Here is a 21,399-nt window from a genome sequence, read left to right as displayed (position 1 = left end):
TAAATGAGCATTTGTGGTGAAACATATCAGATTAATGGCAGACTATCAATCTGTTACAGTGACGTTTCTCCCTTTGGAGTTGGGAATCAATATGTTGGCCTGTTCCTTGAGGAAGGACGTCAAGTCTGTGCACTGCTCCAGATTGTCAGTTGGGGGAAAAAATCCATCCCTTTGAAATTGGAGTCTAAAATAAGTTTGCTGACTTTGTCCCAGAGGATTTCCTACTCTTCAGGATGCAGTTAGCAAATTGTTTCCTGCTTCCAGACTCCATAGGAAGATCCTTTCCATTGATCCATTTTCGTCCTGTCATTAAGCAGAATGGTAGAGAGTCCTGGGGGTACTCTGTTTCTTTGTCTGAGAAAAGAGAAAGTAGAAACAGTACCAAAGGTTTCCTTAAAAAGAGGTATTAAGCCGGAGCGTTGCTAGGTACAGACCTCTGGTGACAAATTAGCAAAAAATAAATAAAATTGCATATGCCATTTTATATGTATAGATGCAAATTTAGACTGACTTTCAGAGGTAGTAGTAACAATAATGTGAGGGGAATAATGCATGCTGTCACATAACACTGGACATTATGAGTGATCCAATAAGGTCAGAAACCATGGTTTCCCACTATGAGAATGAACCATGGAGAGCCTCAGGCTTGCAGACTCCTCCTTCCCACATCTCTCCCGTCTGCAAGGAGGCCAGAAGCTCTTAAACAAAACATGACTCCCATTATGCTGGAACTCAGAAACTGTGGTTTGTATTAAGACTAGTTAGAAAAAAGTCAATCTGAAGCCACAGTTTGATGCTGACTTTCCCCTGCTGCCTAGAGTTAAAGCAAACCACATCTCCCTGCTTTTGTTGCACTAGAAACTAAGGTTTGCTTAAAAGCGGAAGCAAATCTTCATTATGAAAGAGTTCTAGCAGTAGTTCTAGCGTTAGTTCATTCATATAGCAGAAAATCATGTTTTTCTGATTACATCTTAACTTTAGCTCTGTACTCATTATACTTGTGGAAACACATTCCCCGCAACAGTCATATTTGCAAGGGTGAAATAGGAGAATCACATTTTTCAGGAACAAAAGACTGCAATTGGTGTTCTGGGGAAATGCAACAGAGGAGGAGGAAGATGTAATTCCCTGATAATGTATCTCTGTACATATATGAAATCAGGTTCTCAGAGCAAGAAACTGAACTTATTATGTTTGTTATTCCATAATACACATAAAATACAGAATGCCATACACATTGATGATGCTACATTAATAATCACCATCATTGTGCACAATGAATTTAGAAATACTGTTGTATAATGTTTAATTAGATAAATGAATCTGGCAACAGTAAAGACAAAAGAGCAGAAACTAATAGTTTGTGTCTTAACACCTCAAAGACCTGTGTTGGTGGTTGATTTTATAGCCTCCATCAAATTCATACATTAGTTTCTACAGCACCACAAAACATTTTGTTTCCATAAACATACCTTCGATTGCATATTTCAGTACTGTTCATTTACAACAATGGCTTCAGGACATGAGAAACTCATGAGGCTGGATCCAGAGAACTATGAGCAGAACTATGAATGGAAAGGTGGTGGGGTGGTGGGGAGTCACACCCTTGTGGCTAACAGAAGTCTCTTCTAGAGAGTTGGGGTGCCTTTTGGGAAACTGTGGGAGGTGGCACGTGAGGCTGTAGGGAGAAATGAAGATCTATGAGGATTTCCTTCCATTTGCAGAAGGGCAACTCAGGGCCCAATCCATATCCTGGAGTTTGCCTAAATATTTTACTTCATTTTATTTTACTTTGATCATTTCATCCACCAAATATTCTGATTCCAGGCTGTGTACGGAGATTCAAATGCTGTCAGGTCAGCATAGAATCTGGAAAGGGCAAATTATGGTGGAACCTTCGCAAAACCTGCTATAAGATAGTGGAACACAACTGGTTTGAAACCTTCATTGTCTTCATGATCATTCTCAGCAGTGGTGCTTTGGTAAGTGGAATATAGATCATTATGTTGTAGAACGGAGTATATTAATTAATTGGGATGGGAGGAATTGTCCCAATTTGTACACAAATGAATTTATTTTGGGGTGGTCTTCTATTCCCTTCTAGTTATATGACTTTTTTAACATATATTTCTCCCTTTGAAATCCAAGTAGCTATTCGTTAAGATTCTCTTAAAGTCACAGTTGGGTTTGTCTCTTACCATGCTACCATTTTAGTTTCATTTCCTAATCCTGACCTTCTCACTTAAAACAAGTTGTGGGAATGTGTCCCTCTAGATCAGCCTTTCTCAACCTGTGGGTCCCCAGATGTTGTTGAACTACAACTCCCATCAGCCCTAGCTAGCAAGGCCAGAGCTCAGGGATGATGGGAGTTGTAGTCCAACAACATCTGGGGACCCACAGGTTGAGAACCACTGCTCTAGATGGACTACAACTTCCATCATTCCTGACCTTTGGTCATGCTGTGTGGGACTGATGAGAGCTGGGAGTCCAACATCTGGAGGGCTATAGGTTCTACATTCCTGCTTTAGTTTTCAAGCATTTTTTGGATAAACTCCTAATTCCTTCCCATGAATTATACTGCATTATGCCGTATTTTGGGTGTTGGATTGCTAGTTTTAATGAAACAGAATTACATTTCATTTTTATTTTATTTATTTTTTGATGTTGTTTGTTGTATTTTGATGTATTGGGAATAATTTTATTCTTGAGAGGCTATGTTGAAATCAATTAAATAAAATAGCAGGAACTTCTGTAAGTGTATTTTAAAGAGTATTGGTAGCCTCTAGATGTCTTATAACTTGTCAAACCAATTTGGTTCAGGTACGTGTTTTCATAATGTGTAGATTCTGCATTTCAAGCAAATGTTAGAAAATCTTCCAGTGGAATAGCAAGTCACAAGTGTCCAAAATGTAATTGAGATGTACATAAATATAAAGCATAGCCTTTAAAAATATCAGGCACAGCAGAATGAGTGACATTTTGTCTCTCCATGCCCCACCCCCCCAGCCAATATGACCTTATTTGTAGTAGCGTTTTCCTTCATAGGCTTTTGAAGATATATATATAGAACAGCGCAGGACTATCAAGATCGTACTTGAATATGCAGATAAGATCTTCACATACGTCTTCATTCTGGAAATGCTTCTGAAGTGGGTAGCTTATGGGTTTCAAGCCTATTTCACAAATGCCTGGTGCTGGCTCGATTTCCTGATAGTTGATGTAAGTACTTCCTTTGCCTAGCAGCTTTGTACATTGAATTGTTGGTGAGCCATGCTTTCATCATAATACATCATAATATTTAAAGTGGGCTAGTTTGGCTCAGTTACGCATCGCAGTCAGAGCAAGATGCATTTTTGTACTCCCAGTCACCTTCACCGGTTTAGGTCTTTTACCTAGTGGGTGTTTGCTTCAGCGACCTAACACATAGTACCTATGGGAAGGAACTGGTAATAGAAGTCCCTTGCTTTTTATTCAGGTGTGTTCTGTAGATATAGGGATTTGTTCAGGTCTCTCATGAACTGGGCTACAACACTTTGCCCTCTGTTTGTGCTCAGTGCCCTTTCTACAGCGTTACCCACAGTTATCAATTTCTCTTCCCATGTGTTCTTGCATACTCATGACTGCCTAGATGTGGGGATGTGGCAGCGTTGTAGTGCTGTGCCATGTGACTTGATGTGTTCATAATCTTCTCCTTCTATATCTCACGTAAGCTTGATTCTGTGCTATGTTTGGCTACTGGGATAGTCAGGAACCTGGCCTCCAGCATGCCTGGATGCAGATTGGTGGTCTTGTGGTTAGTAGCGGGGCTCATTCTGTACCCATTACTGAATTGTTTGTCATTTACAGTATAGGTGGGTAATTCAGGGAGGTGAATAACAGTAAGATAATTCAGACTTTAGGTGCATCAGTTGCTGGAACACTGTCCTGCGATGGTGCAAGACCCATATGGAGTGAATTTTGAAAAGCACCATATCTGAGGGCACCGTATCTAAGGGCAGGAACCTTACTAAGCAGACCTAGGTCTCCTCAAAGACAACCTGGGAAACCCATTTCACTGCCCTAAGTTCACCCTGGGAAAAAAGGCAGGATATACATGTGGGTAGGTAGGTAGGTGGAAATAGAAATAGCTTGCCCAGCAGTGGCTGCAACAACAGCCTCCCATCAGCAATTTTGCTGCCACTTAATGGGAAAGGAGGGGACAGGGAGACAGAGAGCACGGGGTTGTGTGGGCAAGCTAGCGATGGCAATGTGATGGTTCTGCCAGTGCGTCCACACAGCCCTAACCTTGCAACCACCTCATCTGTCCCCCTCTTAGTCTGTGGAGGTATTGCCGCTGTTGGCAGGCTATTGTTGTGACTCCATCCCACCAGGCGAGCTGTTCCTGGGGAGGAAGGAAGGAACATTCATCTCTGTTTACTTGGCGTAATGCAGGTTCGCCCTCTGGTTTAAGTTTGTAATCGAGCTGATATTTGTATTCTGTTTGTTGTTGTTAAAAAGAAATAATTTATACTTTTTCAATAATTCTGTAACTGTTGTCGTTTCTGAATAGGTTTCTATAGTGAGTCTAATAGCCAATGCCTTGAACTTTTCCGAACTTGGTCCCATTAAATCGCTTCGGACACTGAGAGCCTTGAGACCTCTGAGAGCATTATCGCGATTTGAAGGAATGAGGGTGAGCAAGACAACATTAAATAACAATTGAGGGACTCGTGGTCAGAAACAGCAAGCGGTATCTCTGTTTCTTAATGTAAGGGTATCAGTGCTGTTGTAGTTTGCAGTTGCTAGCAGGAACATTGCTTTCAACCAGGGATGGGGGGTTGAGGATAACCATAATGCCCCAAAAGGAGTCAGTGGGATGTGTTGTGAGCCACTTTGTGGTCTTTTGATAAAGAGTGGTATAGACATTTAATTATAGTAAACATTACATCCAAGGCGAGCATAACTTGACTTGGGGAGAACATTTTGTGTGTGTGGCATCCACACGGAAAATTGTTGTTACTATGATTCACTTTTATCCCATCCTTTTCCAAAGACCTCAGGACTGCATACATGGTTCTCCCTTCTGTTTATCATCCCAGCAGCCCTGCCAAGTAGCTTAGACTGAGAGAGGAAATTCCCCCAGTAGGCTTTGTGAATGAGTGGGGCGGTCTCAGTACCAAAACACTAACTGAAAACCAGTCCCACCCAAAATTGACTAGAGCTGGTCAGAGACCACCCACTCAAGAATCTTTCCCAGAAAGGGGGCATTTGCAATCATTCTATAGTTGTTCAGATCTTTGAGCTCCAGGGAGAATTTCTGAAGGAGTGGTCTTACTGCTGCCTCTTCCAGGCAGCCCAATACCATTCCCTCTTGGAGTGAGGCATTGATAAGCTGCCTTCTCCTTCCATCACCAGCCATGAGGGTCAAGGGTCAAGGAATGCAAATGGTCACCTGCACCCACCCAGGTACCCTGCCAACATACGCAGGCTGTGGTAATGAAACTCATTCAACAAAACTGAACGACACAGCCTTCTGGACACCCCTTGAGATTGACCTGCTACAACAGTGGAGTCAAGGTCCAAGCAGATTGCAAGCAAATCACAGCAGGCCACAACCTCCTTTGGGCCAGTATGTAAGAGAACTTGCTCCATGCAATAAAACTGAACTACATGGTATATAGAGGAGGCACTGGAGGCAGCGAATTCAGCCAGTGTGGTGTTAAGAGCGGTAGTCTCGTAATCTGGGGAAGCGGGTTCGCGTCTCCGCTCCTCCACTTGCAGCTGCTGGGTGACCTTGGGCTAGTCACACTTCTTTGAAGTCTCTCAGCCCCACTCACCTCACAGAGTGTTTGTTGTGGGGGAGGAAGGGAAAGGAGAATGTTAGCCGCTTTGAGACTCCTTCGGGTAGTGATAAAGCGGGATATCAAATCCAAACTCTTCTTTTCTTCTTCTTTGGTGCCTTCACCACCACTGAGTAGGCTCGATAACAAGCACATACATATCTTCAGTCATATTCACCAGGAGTTTTTCTGCACTTGCATTCTAGCTGCCCCCCCCCCCCCAATACAGGTGTCCCAGACAATAGCCTCTTACCCAATCTCCTTCTTTTGGTTATAACCCAAGTGAATATCATCCCTTCCCACCCACTCGGCAATAAGCTTATATCTCCGCCTGTAAGAGATTAGCTCTCCTGTTATATTCACAGTCTTCTGTTCTCATTTGTTCTCGAATACATTATTAAGCACATAATAGGATCCCACTTTCCCTTCCTCATTTTTTCTAGAGGAATATATTTATTTAGATAGTTATTTGAACATGCAATATTCACATTACCTTTTATATTAGACTTAAATAATTATTAGGGCAGCAACAACAATCTTCCTTTAAAAAATATTTTTAAATGCAAAGTGACAATATCGTCTTAGAAAGACGTGGTCTTCTGTGACGTAAGTGTGTATCGTCACAGAGCCAGAAGATGACTCATTCCATCTTAGAAAAGGGATTATGCCTTGGGGGAAAGAGGTGTGGGGAGGGCTTTGCCAAGGGCAGCTGTTCTTGGTGGATTCAGCAGCAATAAACATGCTTTGGATAAAGACTGCAAGTTTTATACATGTAAAGCAAGAATAAAGCATGAAATGCACATAGACAGCCTGCTTCTGAGCATAATGCACAGAACTTGCCTGCATAAAGCACATTAAAGCATGATTTGTGCAATAAGACCACATCATCCTAACTAACTAGACTAAGGCATAAGGCCTTATCACTGGGTAGGGTTAAACATAATAAGGCATAAGGCAGGAGCCCACTGCTTTCGCTGGAGTTGCTAAGAGCCTCCAGTACAGCGACAGACATGGCCTCTTAACAGCCATGATGGTAATGGTTTAGAAACTTTCCCCCAGAACTGTGGTTTTTATTTAAATGCAGATTTATGTTAATCAAACTGATCAGTTGATTAAAATGCTTCAGCCAGTTGACTGGGATTTAATTGGAGTTTACTATTAAGTATCTGATATAATCTAACACCAGCATCAGAAGCTACCTAAATACTTTTCCCAACATCAAATCTTTTGCAGCCGTTTCAATAACTTCTGTTCACTTCTTTTGTCGTTTTGTCTAGGTGGTTGTGAATGCTCTGGTAGGAGCCATACCCTCCATCATGAACGTGCTTCTCGTTTGCCTTATATTCTGGCTAATTTTCAGCATCATGGGTGTCAATATGTTTGCTGGCACGTTCTACTTTTGCATGAATAATACAGATCAGAAAATGATTTCACATGAAATAGTTCAGAATAAATCAGTTTGTGAAAGTATGCCAAATGTATCCAGATGGACAAATGTTAAAGTAAACTATGATAATGTGGGAGCCGGATACCTTTCTCTACTTCAGGTTGTAAGTAATCCCCTATTAAATACCGGTAATAACTTCCATTGGCAGTAGGTTGGATGTCAGTTTTGTCGGGTGGAATCCCATTGGTGTCCTTCCGCTCATAGAAGGACGCCTGCTATGAAGGGAGGGGGAGGCAATCTTTCCCAGTTTCCTCCTACAGCTGTGCATGTGTGCTAAAATGGTCACCTGTATATGCAAGAGTTTTAAGCTCTGCTTTGGAAAATTTGCACCATATTCTCATCTATTAGAACTTAGATCGTGGATAGCTTTTAACATATTGCCTCTTTATAGGCCACCTTTAAAGGATGGATGGAGATAATGTATGCTGCTGTGGATTCCACAGGTGTAAGTACATGATGGTGTATCTTTTTCTTTCTCAAATGCTGATTATAAGTGTGTGTGTGTTTTAAAGCGCTTACTATCATATTTATACTCTTAACAACGAGAATAGTCTTGTCTTTCCAATTTGTTTTTAAAAACATCATCCCCCCCAAAATTGGGCATCTTGTCTAAGATTTGGTACTTGGCAAGTAGGGGAATATTCTGGAAGTGGAAATTGCTTTCCTAAGGACCAAAGAGCATGAAGTTAACCTTTTACTCTTAAGTCTGTTTTTTGCCTTGGTTAGCCCCAAATCTGGGAACAATTCAGGGTATCCTACTAAAGGGGTCCAAGGTTTGGGTTCTGTCCGAAAGCTCAGATGGGGGCCAACATGCCATAGGACATCCCTAAATGGCATCCTGGTGGGATTTCTCCATTAGATCTGCATAAATCCCTTCTCCAGGATTAAGCCTGATGGTGATATCAGCCAGCAATCGGGTTTGCTGTTACGGGACACAGATTCAATGCCAATGCCAAATCCAGTTTACATCTGCTGTCAATAAAATTGTGGCCATTTTCATCCCAAGCTAGTCTTATGTCTTTCTTTCTTTTTTTTTTTTTAAAGCAATTTATTAAGTTTTACAATAAAAATAAACATAATAAACAATGTAACATTGATCTTAACATATTTTCACATTTTCTTTAGACTTCCTCACATCTCCCGCTCCCATTTTCATCGTTATAACGTTTTGTCAGCAATTTATCATCTTATTTTAAAATTCTTATATCCCTTATATTTCATAATCTTATAGTTCTCAAAAGGAGCTAAGTTTCACAATCTTACTTATTTTCTTAAAAACTTCTAAATTTAGTGGTGCTCGGTTATTTTGATCTAGCGTCTTGTTTAGCATTCACTCAAATTACAATACTTTTGTAAATAGTTCTTAAATTTCTTCCAGTCCTCCTCAATCCTCTCTTCTCCCAGGTCACGGATTCTGCCGGTCATTTCAGCCAGTTCCATGTAGTCTATCAGTTGTATCTGCCATTCTTCCAGTGTGGGTAGATCTTGAGTTTTCCAATATTTTGCGAGAAGTATCCTTGCTGCTGTTGTTGCATACATAAAGAATGTCTGGTCCTTCCTTGCCACCCCTTGGCCGACAATACCCAAAAGGAAGGCCTCTGGTTTCTTAGTGAAGGTATATTTAAATACCTTTTTCAGTTCATTATAAATCATTTCCCAGAACGCCTTCACTTTAGGGCAAGTCCACCAGAGGTGGAAGAACGTTCCCTCACACTCTTTGCATTTCCAACACTTATTATCAGACAGGTGGTAAATTTTGGCAAGTTTGACTGGGGTCATATACCATCTATAAATCATTTTCATTACATTTTCTTTCAGAGCGTTACATGCAGTAAATTTCAATCCATTGTTCCACAACCTCTCCCAGTCCTCAAACATGATATTATGCCCAATGTCCTGTGCCCACCTTATCATAGCCGATTTAACCGTTTCATCTTGTGTATTCCATTTCAACAGCAAGTTATACATCCTTGAAAGTACCTTAATCTTTGGTTCTAACAATTCTGTTTCTAATTTCGATTTCTCCACCTGGAACCCTAGTTTTTTATCATTTTTAAAAACTTCTTTAATCTGAGCGTAATGTAACCAATCTCGCACTTTGTCTTTCATTTTCTCCAAACTCTGCAATTTCCAATTGTCTCCATCCTTTTCTAGTATTTCCCAATATTTTGGCCATTTAGCCTCCATATTGGGTCTTTTTCGGGCCTTGGCTTCCAAAGGTGAAAGCCACCTTGGTGTCTTATTTTCCAGCAAGTCTTTATATTTTATCCAGACATTAAACAATGATTTTCTGACAATATGGTTCTTAAAGGCCTTATTTGCTTTAACCTTGTCATACCATAAATATGCATGCCATCCAAAAGCATTGTTAAACCCTTCCAGATCCAGCACATCAGTGTCCTCAAGAAGTAGCCAGTCTTTTAGCCAGCAGAACGCTGCGGCTTCATAATACAACTTTAAGTCTGGCAGGGCAAAGCCCCCTCTTTGTTTTGCGTCAGTTAATATCTTAAACTTAATTCTGGGCTTTTTGCCCTGCCAGACAAACTTAGAAATGTCTCTCTGCCACTTCTGAAAGCACCCCGTTTTGTCCAAGACCTGAAGTGTTTGAAATAAGAACAACATCCTTGGCAATACATTCATCTTGATAGCAGCAATTCGGCCTAACAAAGAAAGTTTCAATTTTGACCAACTATCTAAGTCTCTCTTAATTTCTGTCCAGCATTTTTCATAATTGTCCTTAAATAGACTTAGATTTTTTGCTGTTATGTTTACCCCTAGGTATTTTACTTTTTTAACCACATTAAGTTCCGTCTCATTCTGAAACCGTTCTGACTCTGTATCAGTCAAGTTTTTCCCCAAAACCTTAGTTTTATGTTTATTTAGTTTAAATCCAGCCACCCGACCAAAGTCATTAATCAGTTGTAATACTCTTTTCGTACTGGGCTCTGGCTTCTGCAAAGTCAAAACCAGGTCATCTGCAAAAGCTTTTAATTTATATTGTTTCTGACCGACCTGAATTCCTTCCACCAACCGATCCTCTCTAATCATGTTCAATAGCACTTCCAGAACCGAAATAAATAACAAAGGGGAAATAGGGCAACCTTGTCGTGTCCCTTTTTCAATTTTAAACTCTTCTGTAACCACATTATTAACTATCAGTTTAGCTTTCTGTTCTGAGTATATCGCCCCGATCCCATTCTCAAAACCCCGTCTTTCTTACTGCGTTTACAGTGTTAGTTCCCACCCCACTCTCATTAATTGCCAGTCCACCCACAAATTAACCCTTTACCTTAAGTCTGTTGGTTAGGAAAGTGATTTAGCAGCTCTGCCTCCTGTTTGACCTTACTTTCCCTTTTATTTTCTCCCTCACTTAAGTCCTTGTTTCTATTCTCTTCCCCCCTGCCTCTCTTTAGTGACAGCTAAGGGAGAGTGGGAGCAAGCATTCATGCACTAGAGGCCGAGACCTGGGAACATAAGAGGCTGCAAAGACCATTAGTTCATCTGGATCAGTATTGGAAGCAGCCCTCCAATATTTCAGACTGGGGTCTTCCAGCCCTACATAGAGATGTCAGGGATTCAAGTCCTACTGTACCATTAACTCTTAGAAACAAATGTATCCCTAGTTTAAATTGCCAGTGAAACATGGGAATAAACTAATCCCAACTGTGGTTCTCAGGAAGCAATTGCAAGACCAAGGCCATTCTGTAGAACATTTTTCAGTATGTATAAGGGAACATTGGGTTTTTTAAAATATGCTCTAGTTTTGTGAACTGGCCTTATGTATTTTCTACAGACATCTATATGCTTGTTCTTATTTCCTTGGTATTGGTGTTTAAGCAAGCACCTACATGTTTTTAGAAGATAATCTATGCAGCCCATTGGGTACTGATCTATTTTTATGTTTCCTTGCATTATAGTTGGATAAACAGCCCAAATATGAGGCCAACCTGTACATGTATCTTTACTTCGTCATCTTCATCATTTTTGGTTCATTCTTCACCTTGAATCTTTTCATTGGTGTCATCATTGATAATTTCAACCAGCAAAAAAAGAAGATAAGTGTCCAGATTATTCATTTCTACTTCACGCAGTGAGCTGTGTTTCACAGAAATACAGTGGTACCTCGGGTTACATACGCTTCAGGTTACAGACGCTTCAGGTTACAGACTCCGCTAACCCAGAAATAGTACCTCGGGTTAAGAACTTTGCTTCAGGATGAGAACAGAAATCGTGCTCCGGCGGCGCGGCAGCAGCGAAGACCCCATTAGCTAAAGTGGTGCTTCAGGTTAAGAACAGTTTCAGGTTAAGAAGGGACCTCCGGAATGAATTAAGTACTTAACCCGATGTACCACTGCATTCAGAATGTCATAGTTGCGTACCATTCCAGAATCAGCACTATGTTTTCTTACTGCCATAGCATTTGGAGGTGCTTATATAGTACGACTGGTGTGTTACTTAATTTACACCAATATTCAGTTTTCTGAATGGTCAGCTGAACTTTTTGTTACAGCATAAAACCTGATTGGCAAGTTTGCAATGAGACATTTGCCCTTTTCCAGCATCTCTTACAAATGGATAAACGAGCGTAAGCCATAAGGCAAATGGAGTGCCTGAGTGCACCTCACGTTGTCCATTAGCAACAACAAACACTGCTTTAGAACTTGACCAGGTTATTGAATTTGGAAGGAAAAAGAGAGAGAGAGTTGGGTGTCATCAGCATATTGGTGATCTCAAAACCCCGACATCCTCCCCCTGTGGTTTTGTGTAGATACAGCTTGGGGAAGAAGATGGAACCCTGAGAGACACCATAGACCAAAGGCCAAGGTATCAAACAGGAGTCCCCTAGCACCTCCTTCTGAAACTGCCCCTCCAAGAAGGTCCAGAATCACTGTAAAACTGTGTCTCCCATTCCCACCATAAGGTCTAGAAGGATAGCGTGACTGGTGGTATCAAAAGTCATAGAGAGGACCAGCAGAACCAACAGGAACACACTCCCCATTGTCCTACATAGATAATCCATCCAGGTGACCAAGGCAGTCTCCATTTCATAACTATACCTGAAGCTTGACTGACTTGGCTGTAGATAATTTTCCTCATCCAGGAATACCTGGAGCTGAGGTGCCACAACTTACTCAAGCCCTTTGCCCCCAAATGGGCAAAGAGCTTCACATTCTGGTGTGTATGGGGAGAAGGGATAGGAACTCCAAGTGTACATCAGAGCATCATGGCTCTGAAGTTGATTAGTTAGTTACGGATATGTATGATTTTTAATGGATCTCGTTGTTCTCCATTCAGTCCTTCCCTCCCAAAAAACCACCACTATATTTCCTTTGGGAGCATCAGGGATTCCATTTCTTGAATAGAAGGAATTTCATTGGAACGAGTTTTTCTCTGACAGAAACTCTTTCCTTCTAAGGAAGCTGCTTCCATCTCAGGAAGAGGGAATCTTTTGATCCAATCCAAACTGTTGATAGAATTACTATTCCTTCTGCTGGAGGTCAAGTGATACAACAGCAGTGCAATTAAATCAACATTCTGCACTGTATGCAAGCTGTCAGTATCCTCTAATACAATTTGCAGTGGCCTATGGAAGATGAAAATAAATTAAATTGAAACGTAAAGCGTATGTACCAAAAACCACCACTAAGCAAGTACCAGAAGTAATTCAATTCAAGAAGGAGTTAAATGAAGCCAATAAACGGCTTCGTTCGAGGATATTCCATTACTTAGGGAACAAAGGGTATTCATCAAATAATGATCCGCATCAAATATTTTCATTTTCCTCTTTAAAACAAACCCTACATGAATGCAAAATAATCCCTACACTGGTAGACTGGGCAGGTGAATGCTGCAGGGTTAATCTTTATGGATGGAATAAAATGCCGATGTTCCATCTACATGAGCATATCAGCTTTTGAGACAGAAGGATGCATCCCCCTTTCCTCCCATACTCCGTTCTGGGAGTTTAAGAAGGCACCCCAGAGCCAATTTGAGGGGCACAGGGAGAGGGGCGGAAACCCCATAGTGCTAGCAGAAGTCCTTACACAGAGTTTCCACACAGGGCTTGTTAGGTGAATCCTGCCCAAAGTTTTGTGGTTAAAATATACCCATGAAGAAGTCATGCGCTTGCACATCTACTTGAAATAAATGGGGTTTACCCATTTATATATGTATTAAAAATGTTTTTGTATCGCTGTGTCATAAAATATCAGTGTGGTGTACAACAAATAAACATAAAGCACTATTTTAAAAAGTCAAATAATCATTAAAGTCTTCAAGAAATGCACGAAAGTCAAAAGTGAAAGGGCCTGCCATATCTCTGATGAAAGAGTGTTCCATAGCATGTGGCCAGCTACACTAAATTCCTGGCTTCTGTTTGAAGCCAGTTGGGCCTCTGCAAGATGAGGTACAACAGGCAGCACTCCTGCAGATGATCTCTGTGATCAAGCTCAGGGTGTTAAGGCTCAAGGTCCTTAAGGTATCCTGGATCCAAGTTGTTCAGGGTTTTGTGTATTAATGTAAGAACCTTGAAACTTGAAGCTGGCCCATGAGCACATGGGCAGTCAGTGCAGATGTTTTAGCAGATGTCACAGGCTGTCTGGCATCTGCTCCCATCAGCAGTTTTCACCTGCTGGAGCTTCCAGGACAGCCCCACATAGAGCACATTGCAGTAATCCAGCCTCAAGGTTATCAACACATGGAGCACAGTGACCAAGTGTGTACTCATGAGTCTAGAGTTATGGTTGTAACCAGTGGTTTTTTTAATTCCTTTACTTAGGAGGACAAGACATTTTTCTGACAGAAGAACAGAAGAAATATTACAATGCAATGAAAAAGCTGGGGTCCAAGAAACCGCAGAAACCCATACCCAGGCCAGCAGTAAGAATGTCTTGTATCTTTTTAAAAAAATTTTTTAGCATTAATCAGACAAAAGCTTTCACTGAAGTTTAAAAAGCAAGTTCACCGAGAAAAACAGCTTTCCCTTGCCCATGAAATGACCTCACACCCTTTTGTTGTCTGTCTTCTCTCTGTCTTGTTTCTGCAGAATAAATTCCAAGGCTTTGTTTTTGATTTCGTAACCAAGCAAGCCTTTGACATCGGGATCATGGTTCTCATCTGTCTCAACATGATCACCATGATGGTAGAAACAGATAACCAGGACCCCTCTGTGGAAGACACTTTGTACTGGATCAATGTGATTTTCATCATCCTTTTCACTGGGGAGTTTCTCCTGAAATTGATTGCACTCCGCTATTATTATTTCACTATTGGTTGGAATATATTTGATTTTGTGGTCGTCATTATCTCTATTATAGGTAAGAAATATTTGGGGCTCAAAGGATGGATATAAGTGAAGAAAAGGGTCAGCTAAAGAAAGTATTTTGGAGATTTGGCATAAACTGTTGTAAACGCTGCTGGTACCCACTTAATTCCCTTTTTCTCCACTTGAGACTACGAAGTCTACATTGCAGCATGCATGGTGAATTGTTTTAACATTGTACTGCATCAGAAATGACACAGAGGTCTTTTATAAGTACTTGAGGCTTTGTAGATGCAGGGGATTCAATTTAGTGGGGTCAGAAATGGTATGAAGAAAAACCTATGTCAATTCATCTCATGACATGTCAGGGGCACCCAATGAAATTGATTGGCAGCAGGGTCAGAATGGGCAAAATAAAAACACTTCTTCATACAGTTAACAATTAACTTTGTTCCTGTAAGGTGCAGTGATAACCACCAGGTCAGGCAGCTTTCAAAAAGGAGTATTATTTCATAAATCACTATTATTTATATCCCACTTTTCAGGATATAAAACCTTCCAAGGTGGCTTACAAGGCCTTCCTCTGTTTGTGGAGGGGACTTTGAGTTCCTACTGGCAGAAGTAGGGGACCATGTTTGTCTGTTCCCCTGCAGTTCCCCTGCCTTACAGGTCTGAAGGTTCCCTCACCCTTCCAGAGCAGATGTTCAGTGGCCACAGGGGACAATTTCAGCAAAATTACCTATACCCCCTTCATCTAGCATGGACATCCTGTGAGCAGGATAGAATTTTTGAATCCATCCCATAGTATACACAAAGAAAATTAATTATCCCAGTGACGGCAGGAGCTGTAGACATCCCAATGTCAGCCTAGCCTAGCATTCTCTCCTTGACCTTTCACAAGACAGTTGAGTCAGAAAATAACCACAATATGTGAACTAAAGCCAATTCCAGGTAAAAAACAACAACATGGGGATAGTGATTTGCCATTTCCACCTCACACTGCAGCCCCTGATTGAAAATGATGTGATTGTGTATTACATTAATATGTAATATTATAAAATGGTTTGCCCTATTTTTTAAAACAGGTCTTTTCCTGTCCAAACTCATTGAAAAATACTTTGTGTCACCCACTTTGTTCCGAGTGATCCGACTTGCCAGGATAGGTCGCATCCTGCGTCTCATCAAGGGTGCTAAAGGGATCCGCACTCTGCTTTTTGCCTTGATGATGTCTCTCCCTGCCTTGTTCAACATCGGTCTCCTCCTTTTCCTGGTCATGTTCATCTACGCTATATTTGGAATGTCCCAGTTTGCCTATGTGAAAAAGGAAGTTGGGGTTGATGACATGTTCAACTTTGAAACATTTGCCAACAGCATGATCTGCCTCTTCCAAATCACCACCTCTGGGGGCTGGGATCGCTTGCTGGCTCCCATTCTCAACAGCAATGCACCAGACTGTGACCCTGAAAAAGTCCACCCAGGAAGCACAACCAAAGGAGACTGCGGCAATCCTTCCGTTGGGATTTTCTTCTTCGTCAGCTACATTATCATCTCATTTCTGGTTGTAGTCAACATGTACATTGCTGTCATTCTGGAGAACTTCAGCGTTGCCACCGAAGAAAGCGCTGAGCCTTTAGGCGAAGACGATTTTGAGATGTTCTATGAGGTTTGGGAAAAGTTTGATCCGGATGCAACCCAATTTATAGAGTACTGCAAACTCTTTGATTTTGCAGCTTCTCTGGAGCCGCCTCTTTTAATACCAAAGCCAAACCACCTCCAGCTTATTGCAATGGATCTTCCCATCGTCAGCGGCGACAGAATTCACTGCCTTGACATCTTGTTTGCTTTCACGAAACGTGTCTTGGGCGAAAGTGATGAAATGGATGCTCTCCGTGTACAAATGGAAGATCGGTTTATGGCTGCTAACCCTTCCAAAGTCTCCTACGAACCCATTACAACTACTCTGAGGCGGAAACTGGAGCTGGAGTCCGCTAAAGTCATCCAGAGAGCCTACAGGCGGTACCGTGCCTCAAACCCGGTGCGTAAACCTTCATTCATATATGACAAAGGCAAAAACAAAATGGACCCTGATAAGTTGAGTTTGAACTTGCCCCTGGAAACGAGGAAGAGGAGCTGCTCCACCACGTCACCACCTTCATATGACAGTGTGACAAAGCCAGACAAATATGAACAAGAAAAGTCAGAAAAAGAAGAAAAAGACAAAGATGACAAGGAGAGCAAAAAGTAAAAACGAAAGTGAAAGTGTGTGATCCAGTCTATAGCAAATTTGTTTACAGCATAAGGAAGTTACCACTGATAACTGATAGGGACTGTGCTGGAAGTTTATGCCAAACTGCCTGTTTCTACAGTTATCCAACATAGTATACTTGCGCACCCAAGGCCAGCGTTGAATCGTCATCTTATTGTTGGCTGAATAGTAGGGTAGCAGACTTGTGAGGACAATGCTGTGCTTCAAACCAAGAGGCGCGGATGGAGATGGATGTGCAAAATAGCTACAAACTGTCAGGACATGTCCATAATTGTGTCTATCATAACAAAAAAAATACCCACCACTGCTGAAGTAATTGTATCCACTGTGTGCATCCCAGTCGCCACATGTGTCCTGTTTGACAAATTTCTCTTGGTGCCTCCATTTTTCTGTTTACAAATCGCTGTTTAATTATATGTTGAGCAAAGGAGCGAGGTGCTCTCTCTCTCATATATTTGTTTACATGCATTCCCTCCCCCCCACCAACACACCACCCTTTATAACTTAGGATATGGATGTGATATTTTGGACTTCTACTCATTGTGGGTGTAGTCCAATACAAGCATTTAGCAGAAAACCCTGGGTCCACTGCAAAGAGATGGCGTTCTAAAGAGGCATGTCGGGTAGGCGGAACAGTCAGAAGAAAGGAAGAAGTGTCAACATGGTTAAAGGATGTTGTTGTGTATGTGCCAGGTTCCGTTTAGATATTAAGTGCTGTGCTTGCATAGACATGGCATAGGGCTTAAAAATCAAACTGCCTTTGTAGATATGCAGAAAAGGACAAGTTTAGTTAAAAGTTACACCCCCCCCACACACACACAATCCATGCAGTCCCCAAATTCTGGCTCAAGAACAAATAATGGCCACTGCTAAAAAAAATTTAATTTTTGCCCCACGTTGGGCAAAAGATTCCTGCAGTGCAGGAGCTTGAACTAGGTGACCCTAATGGGTCCAGTCCAGCTCTACAATTTTGTGATTCTATGAAATAAATTCAAATCCTGATCTGGCCTACCTTAGTCTACTCCAGAGAGCTCCATTGTGAGAAAAGAAACAGGAGGGTGAACAATTCAAAATTCCAGCATGAAAAGAAAAGCTCAGAGCGACTCCTCTGAACAACCGACAGGTGCTCAGCTCCTCAACACAAGGAATCAGAAGGGGCAGTGAGGAAGAGATGCAAGGCAGTAGAAAAGCCCGAGTGGAAAGCAGTAGCTGAGAATGGCATCAGCCAACACTTGGTAGGCTGGAGAGGAAGCACAAGCATCTTTGCAAAAGAAGGTCCGATCCAGGCAGAAGTGGCCTATGAAGTGGTTCTCCAGAGAGAGCCAGCAGCTGCTACAGGGGTACAACCCTCACCCATAATCCCTAGGGGAAAACTTGAGGCATTGCAGCCAACACCATAAAGGCATGTGCTCTCTGATTTTGGTGGGGCTGCTAGACTGCAACTGTCCACTTCCATGGTGTTGGCTGTGATGCTTGCTGTTTCCTGGCACTTACAGCTGAGGATAGGAGTTCACCCTTGCTCTGCTCTGCAGAATTAATTAGTAATTTTGCCTATTGAACTGCTTCGCTGGCTGCTGCTGACTCGAGGCTCCTCCGCTTTGAAAGGAACCAGTGCATCTCACAGATAAGGCCATTGGCTTATTTAAAGTGCCTGAAACCTGCTCAGTGCCCTTAAAGAGGTGAGATAGAAATATCGAAAGCCACCAGGCACTGTTTTCACCTGGTAGTTCTAAGGATCCCTCTTGTCGCTTCCCCTTTCCAAAATCGTTTAGTTTGGTCAATTCCGAAAACTTCAATGGCTGCTCCTGAGAGATTCTCATGGTTTTGGCCCAGCCTTCGCCAACTTGTTGCACTCCAGATGCTGTTGAACTGTGGCTCTCGGCATCGTTGACCATTGGCTGGGGTAGGCTAGTTGGGCCAGTTTCCCTTCCTCCACCTCTACTATTCTGATGTAATTTTGGTTTGTGTGCGCGCACATGCATGCACATTTATACTAGAGAGGGAATGCTGAGGTGATATTTTCCTTCTTCAGATGAAGAATGGTTCCAGGAATTGCTGTGAAATATGGTAAAGCCACATGGTAGATCAGAATATGAAATTACCATCCACCTCCTCCCTAAGGAGAGAGGGGTGCCATTGGCAGAATCAACCCAGAATACATATACATCCTATTCAGGCCTTTATCACAAGGATTTAACATGTGAGGAGGGGGAAGGTTTAATGAGTGTGCTAGCTTTGTCCCCATTGCCCCGTTGCCCTCCGCATGTTTAAAGGCAACTGTCTGAGGTGGGGGAGCCTCCTATGCTGGTGGAGATTCTTGTACATTTTTGGACCCTGATTTTTCAAGGTTCCAAGATGTGTTTGAGCCTGCAGAAGGACAGGAGGCTTATTTGGTGCAAAACATTACCCCTGAACACCTCAGTTTGAAGGCCTGAATAGGGCTATGCATATTCTAAAATATGGCATGGAATATGCTCTTCCTAGGTATGCACGTGCCTAGTTTCTATCTCAGAAACTAGGCACATGCACGCATAATATGATTGATCATGACAAAATATAGGTGGAAGCTTGCTTTCAAAACTGCACTTAATATCTACACAGTCCATGTAGCTTATATTTGTCCAGTAGTCATTTTGGTTAGATATAAATAAAAATATATATATTCTTTAACTTACATATTCTTCTTAAAAATTGATTTGGCAAAAACAAAAATGAAGTTTAATAATGCCACCATTAAAAGATTAACTGATTTACAAAGTGTTTCATTTCATTTTTATTTATTTTTTTGGCATCACAAGAATCTTACGTGTATTTCCTGCAGTAGACTAGCATGGCTACCCCTCTGGTGCTTATTTGGCAAGTTAGTTTACCCTGATTCTCTCTCACATACAGATAAGAGATTTGCATGTAGCCATGCCCTACTCTATAGCTCATGCATAGAGAAAATTTTTTTCAAATAACCAAAAAGAGAAGCCTAACATCAGGTTTCTATTTGCAGATTGAAATGCCAGGATGAAGTTGCATTTGTGCAGCTAGAAATTTTGCTACACACTTTAGGGTAGTTGGGTGGATTTCCCCTCCCCTTCCTCTCCCGTCTTTTATCATGAAATATTGCATTTTAACCAGTACATTCCACAATTCATGCATTGAACTGGACAAGTTGGTAATTTTATACTTGCCTTATATTGCTATGCTTCGGACAAACGTAGCCAAGAATCCTAACCAAATGTTAAATTCCTCCAGGATATGAAATTGTAGCCAGGGGGAGCCACAAGCCAAGACAAAATCTGGCCTCCATTGTTCTGTAGTGTCCTGCACTGGAGGGAATATTCAAATATGTAGCTGCTTAGCTTTGTCCTGAAACAACCGTATTCTTTCCTGTGCAAAACTGACTATGTGTATCAGTGCTTGCCCTTTTGAATAAATCCTTGGGCTTTTGAAAAGTAGCATTTGTTTATGAAAAAAAAGAGAGAGGAATGATTGCCTTAACACAGGTAGCATTTACTGCAAGAAATGTGAGCCTTCTGTTTAGTGTGCAATCTTCCAGCAGCTGTTAACATTCTTTTCTATGACATTATCAGTTGGATAATAAAGCAAGGGCTGTGTGTATTCTGTGCAAGTGTGGGTTTGCAGTGGAAGCATCCTCTCTGATACTGGGGTCAGAGCCAGGTGTGCTGAGGACCTCGCCTTTTTCTCTCCCCACCCTTCTCTCTTGTTGAAAACCAAATAGTCCACTGGATTGTGGGGGGCAACAGTTGTTGTGAATTTAATATGGCCAGAGAGTGGAGCTTCAGTGCCTTATTTGGCTGTCTCTTAGGTGATGCTTATTCCCTGGTCTATAATATGAACCTGTTAGCTTAACTGATCGACAGATATAGAGAACAGCTGGAATGCATATTTTCCAAAAGAAAAAAAAATGGCGAATCTGACTGTGTTTCTTCATCCCAGCATCCCTGGGTGTAACTTGCAACCTGCATGGCACCTTGGAGAGCCTTATCTATGAAGTTTGCTACCTCTTCCCAGGGTCCGCAGCAATGCAGACTTTATAGCTTTAACAGCAAGCCAGATTTTCTCTTCCCCCGCTCCTACCCAATGAAGAGTTCTGGAGAGCTTCCTTACTGTGATATTTTAGTTGGCCCAATAAAGGCATTGCCATACTGTGGAGTTTGTTTGTTTGTTTGTTTGTTTGTTTGTTTGTTTGTTTGTTTGTTTGTTTGTTTGTTTTCTTATGGGCCAACATAACACATCTTTTCCTTTTTTGCTTTAAAATATTTTCATCAACAAGTGCCTGCAGTTAATCAGGTGGCAAATTTACTTTATTTTACTGTAATTTACAAATAATCTCCCAAACTGCAGATGGCAAGCACCGCCTTAGAAGAAGCTTTCCCCGTTCACTGCCACACAGGAGGGAATGCCTCTCTTACAAATCACATACCTTGCAGGCATCTTCTAAAAGCAAATGTATGTGTTTTGCTTTGGGCCTACTGCTTTAGTCACACGTAAATGTGATCACTTCATTACTTCACTAATAAAATTTACAGTTGACTGAATATTTCTTTAATCAGGTGGCAGCCTTACCTGTATTCCTTACAGGTAGTGTAAGCCA

The 21,399-nt window shown here is 41.6% G+C and overlaps 1 protein-coding gene across 1 annotated transcript in view; it reads left to right on the top strand.

Moving 5' to 3' along the window:
- LOC308458319 (sodium channel protein type 2 subunit alpha-like) overlaps positions 1-18,731 on the top strand; it is a 47,197-nt gene extending 28,466 nt beyond the window's left edge. Inside the window, exons 16-24 of the mRNA XM_080973313.1 lie at positions 1,828-1,982; positions 3,046-3,219; positions 4,550-4,672; positions 7,097-7,369; positions 7,658-7,711; positions 11,184-11,325; positions 14,045-14,145; positions 14,312-14,582; positions 15,613-18,731. Of these exons, the coding sequence (XP_080829439.1) occupies positions 1,828-1,982; positions 3,046-3,219; positions 4,550-4,672; positions 7,097-7,369; positions 7,658-7,711; positions 11,184-11,325; positions 14,045-14,145; positions 14,312-14,582; positions 15,613-16,772 (2,453 nt within the window). The 3' untranslated portion in view covers positions 16,773-18,731. The remainder of the gene's footprint in view (positions 1-1,827; positions 1,983-3,045; positions 3,220-4,549; positions 4,673-7,096; positions 7,370-7,657; positions 7,712-11,183; positions 11,326-14,044; positions 14,146-14,311; positions 14,583-15,612) is intronic.
- Positions 18,732-21,399: the final 2,668 nt, after the last annotated feature.

The sequence above is a fragment of the Podarcis pityusensis genome, assembly GCF_964106645.2.
Source record: "Podarcis pityusensis genome assembly, chromosome: 1".
NCBI lineage: Eukaryota > Metazoa > Chordata > Lepidosauria > Squamata > Lacertidae > Podarcis > Podarcis pityusensis.
Note: the sequence above shows the minus strand (reverse complement) of the source record. Positions and strands in the feature narration are given on the sequence as shown.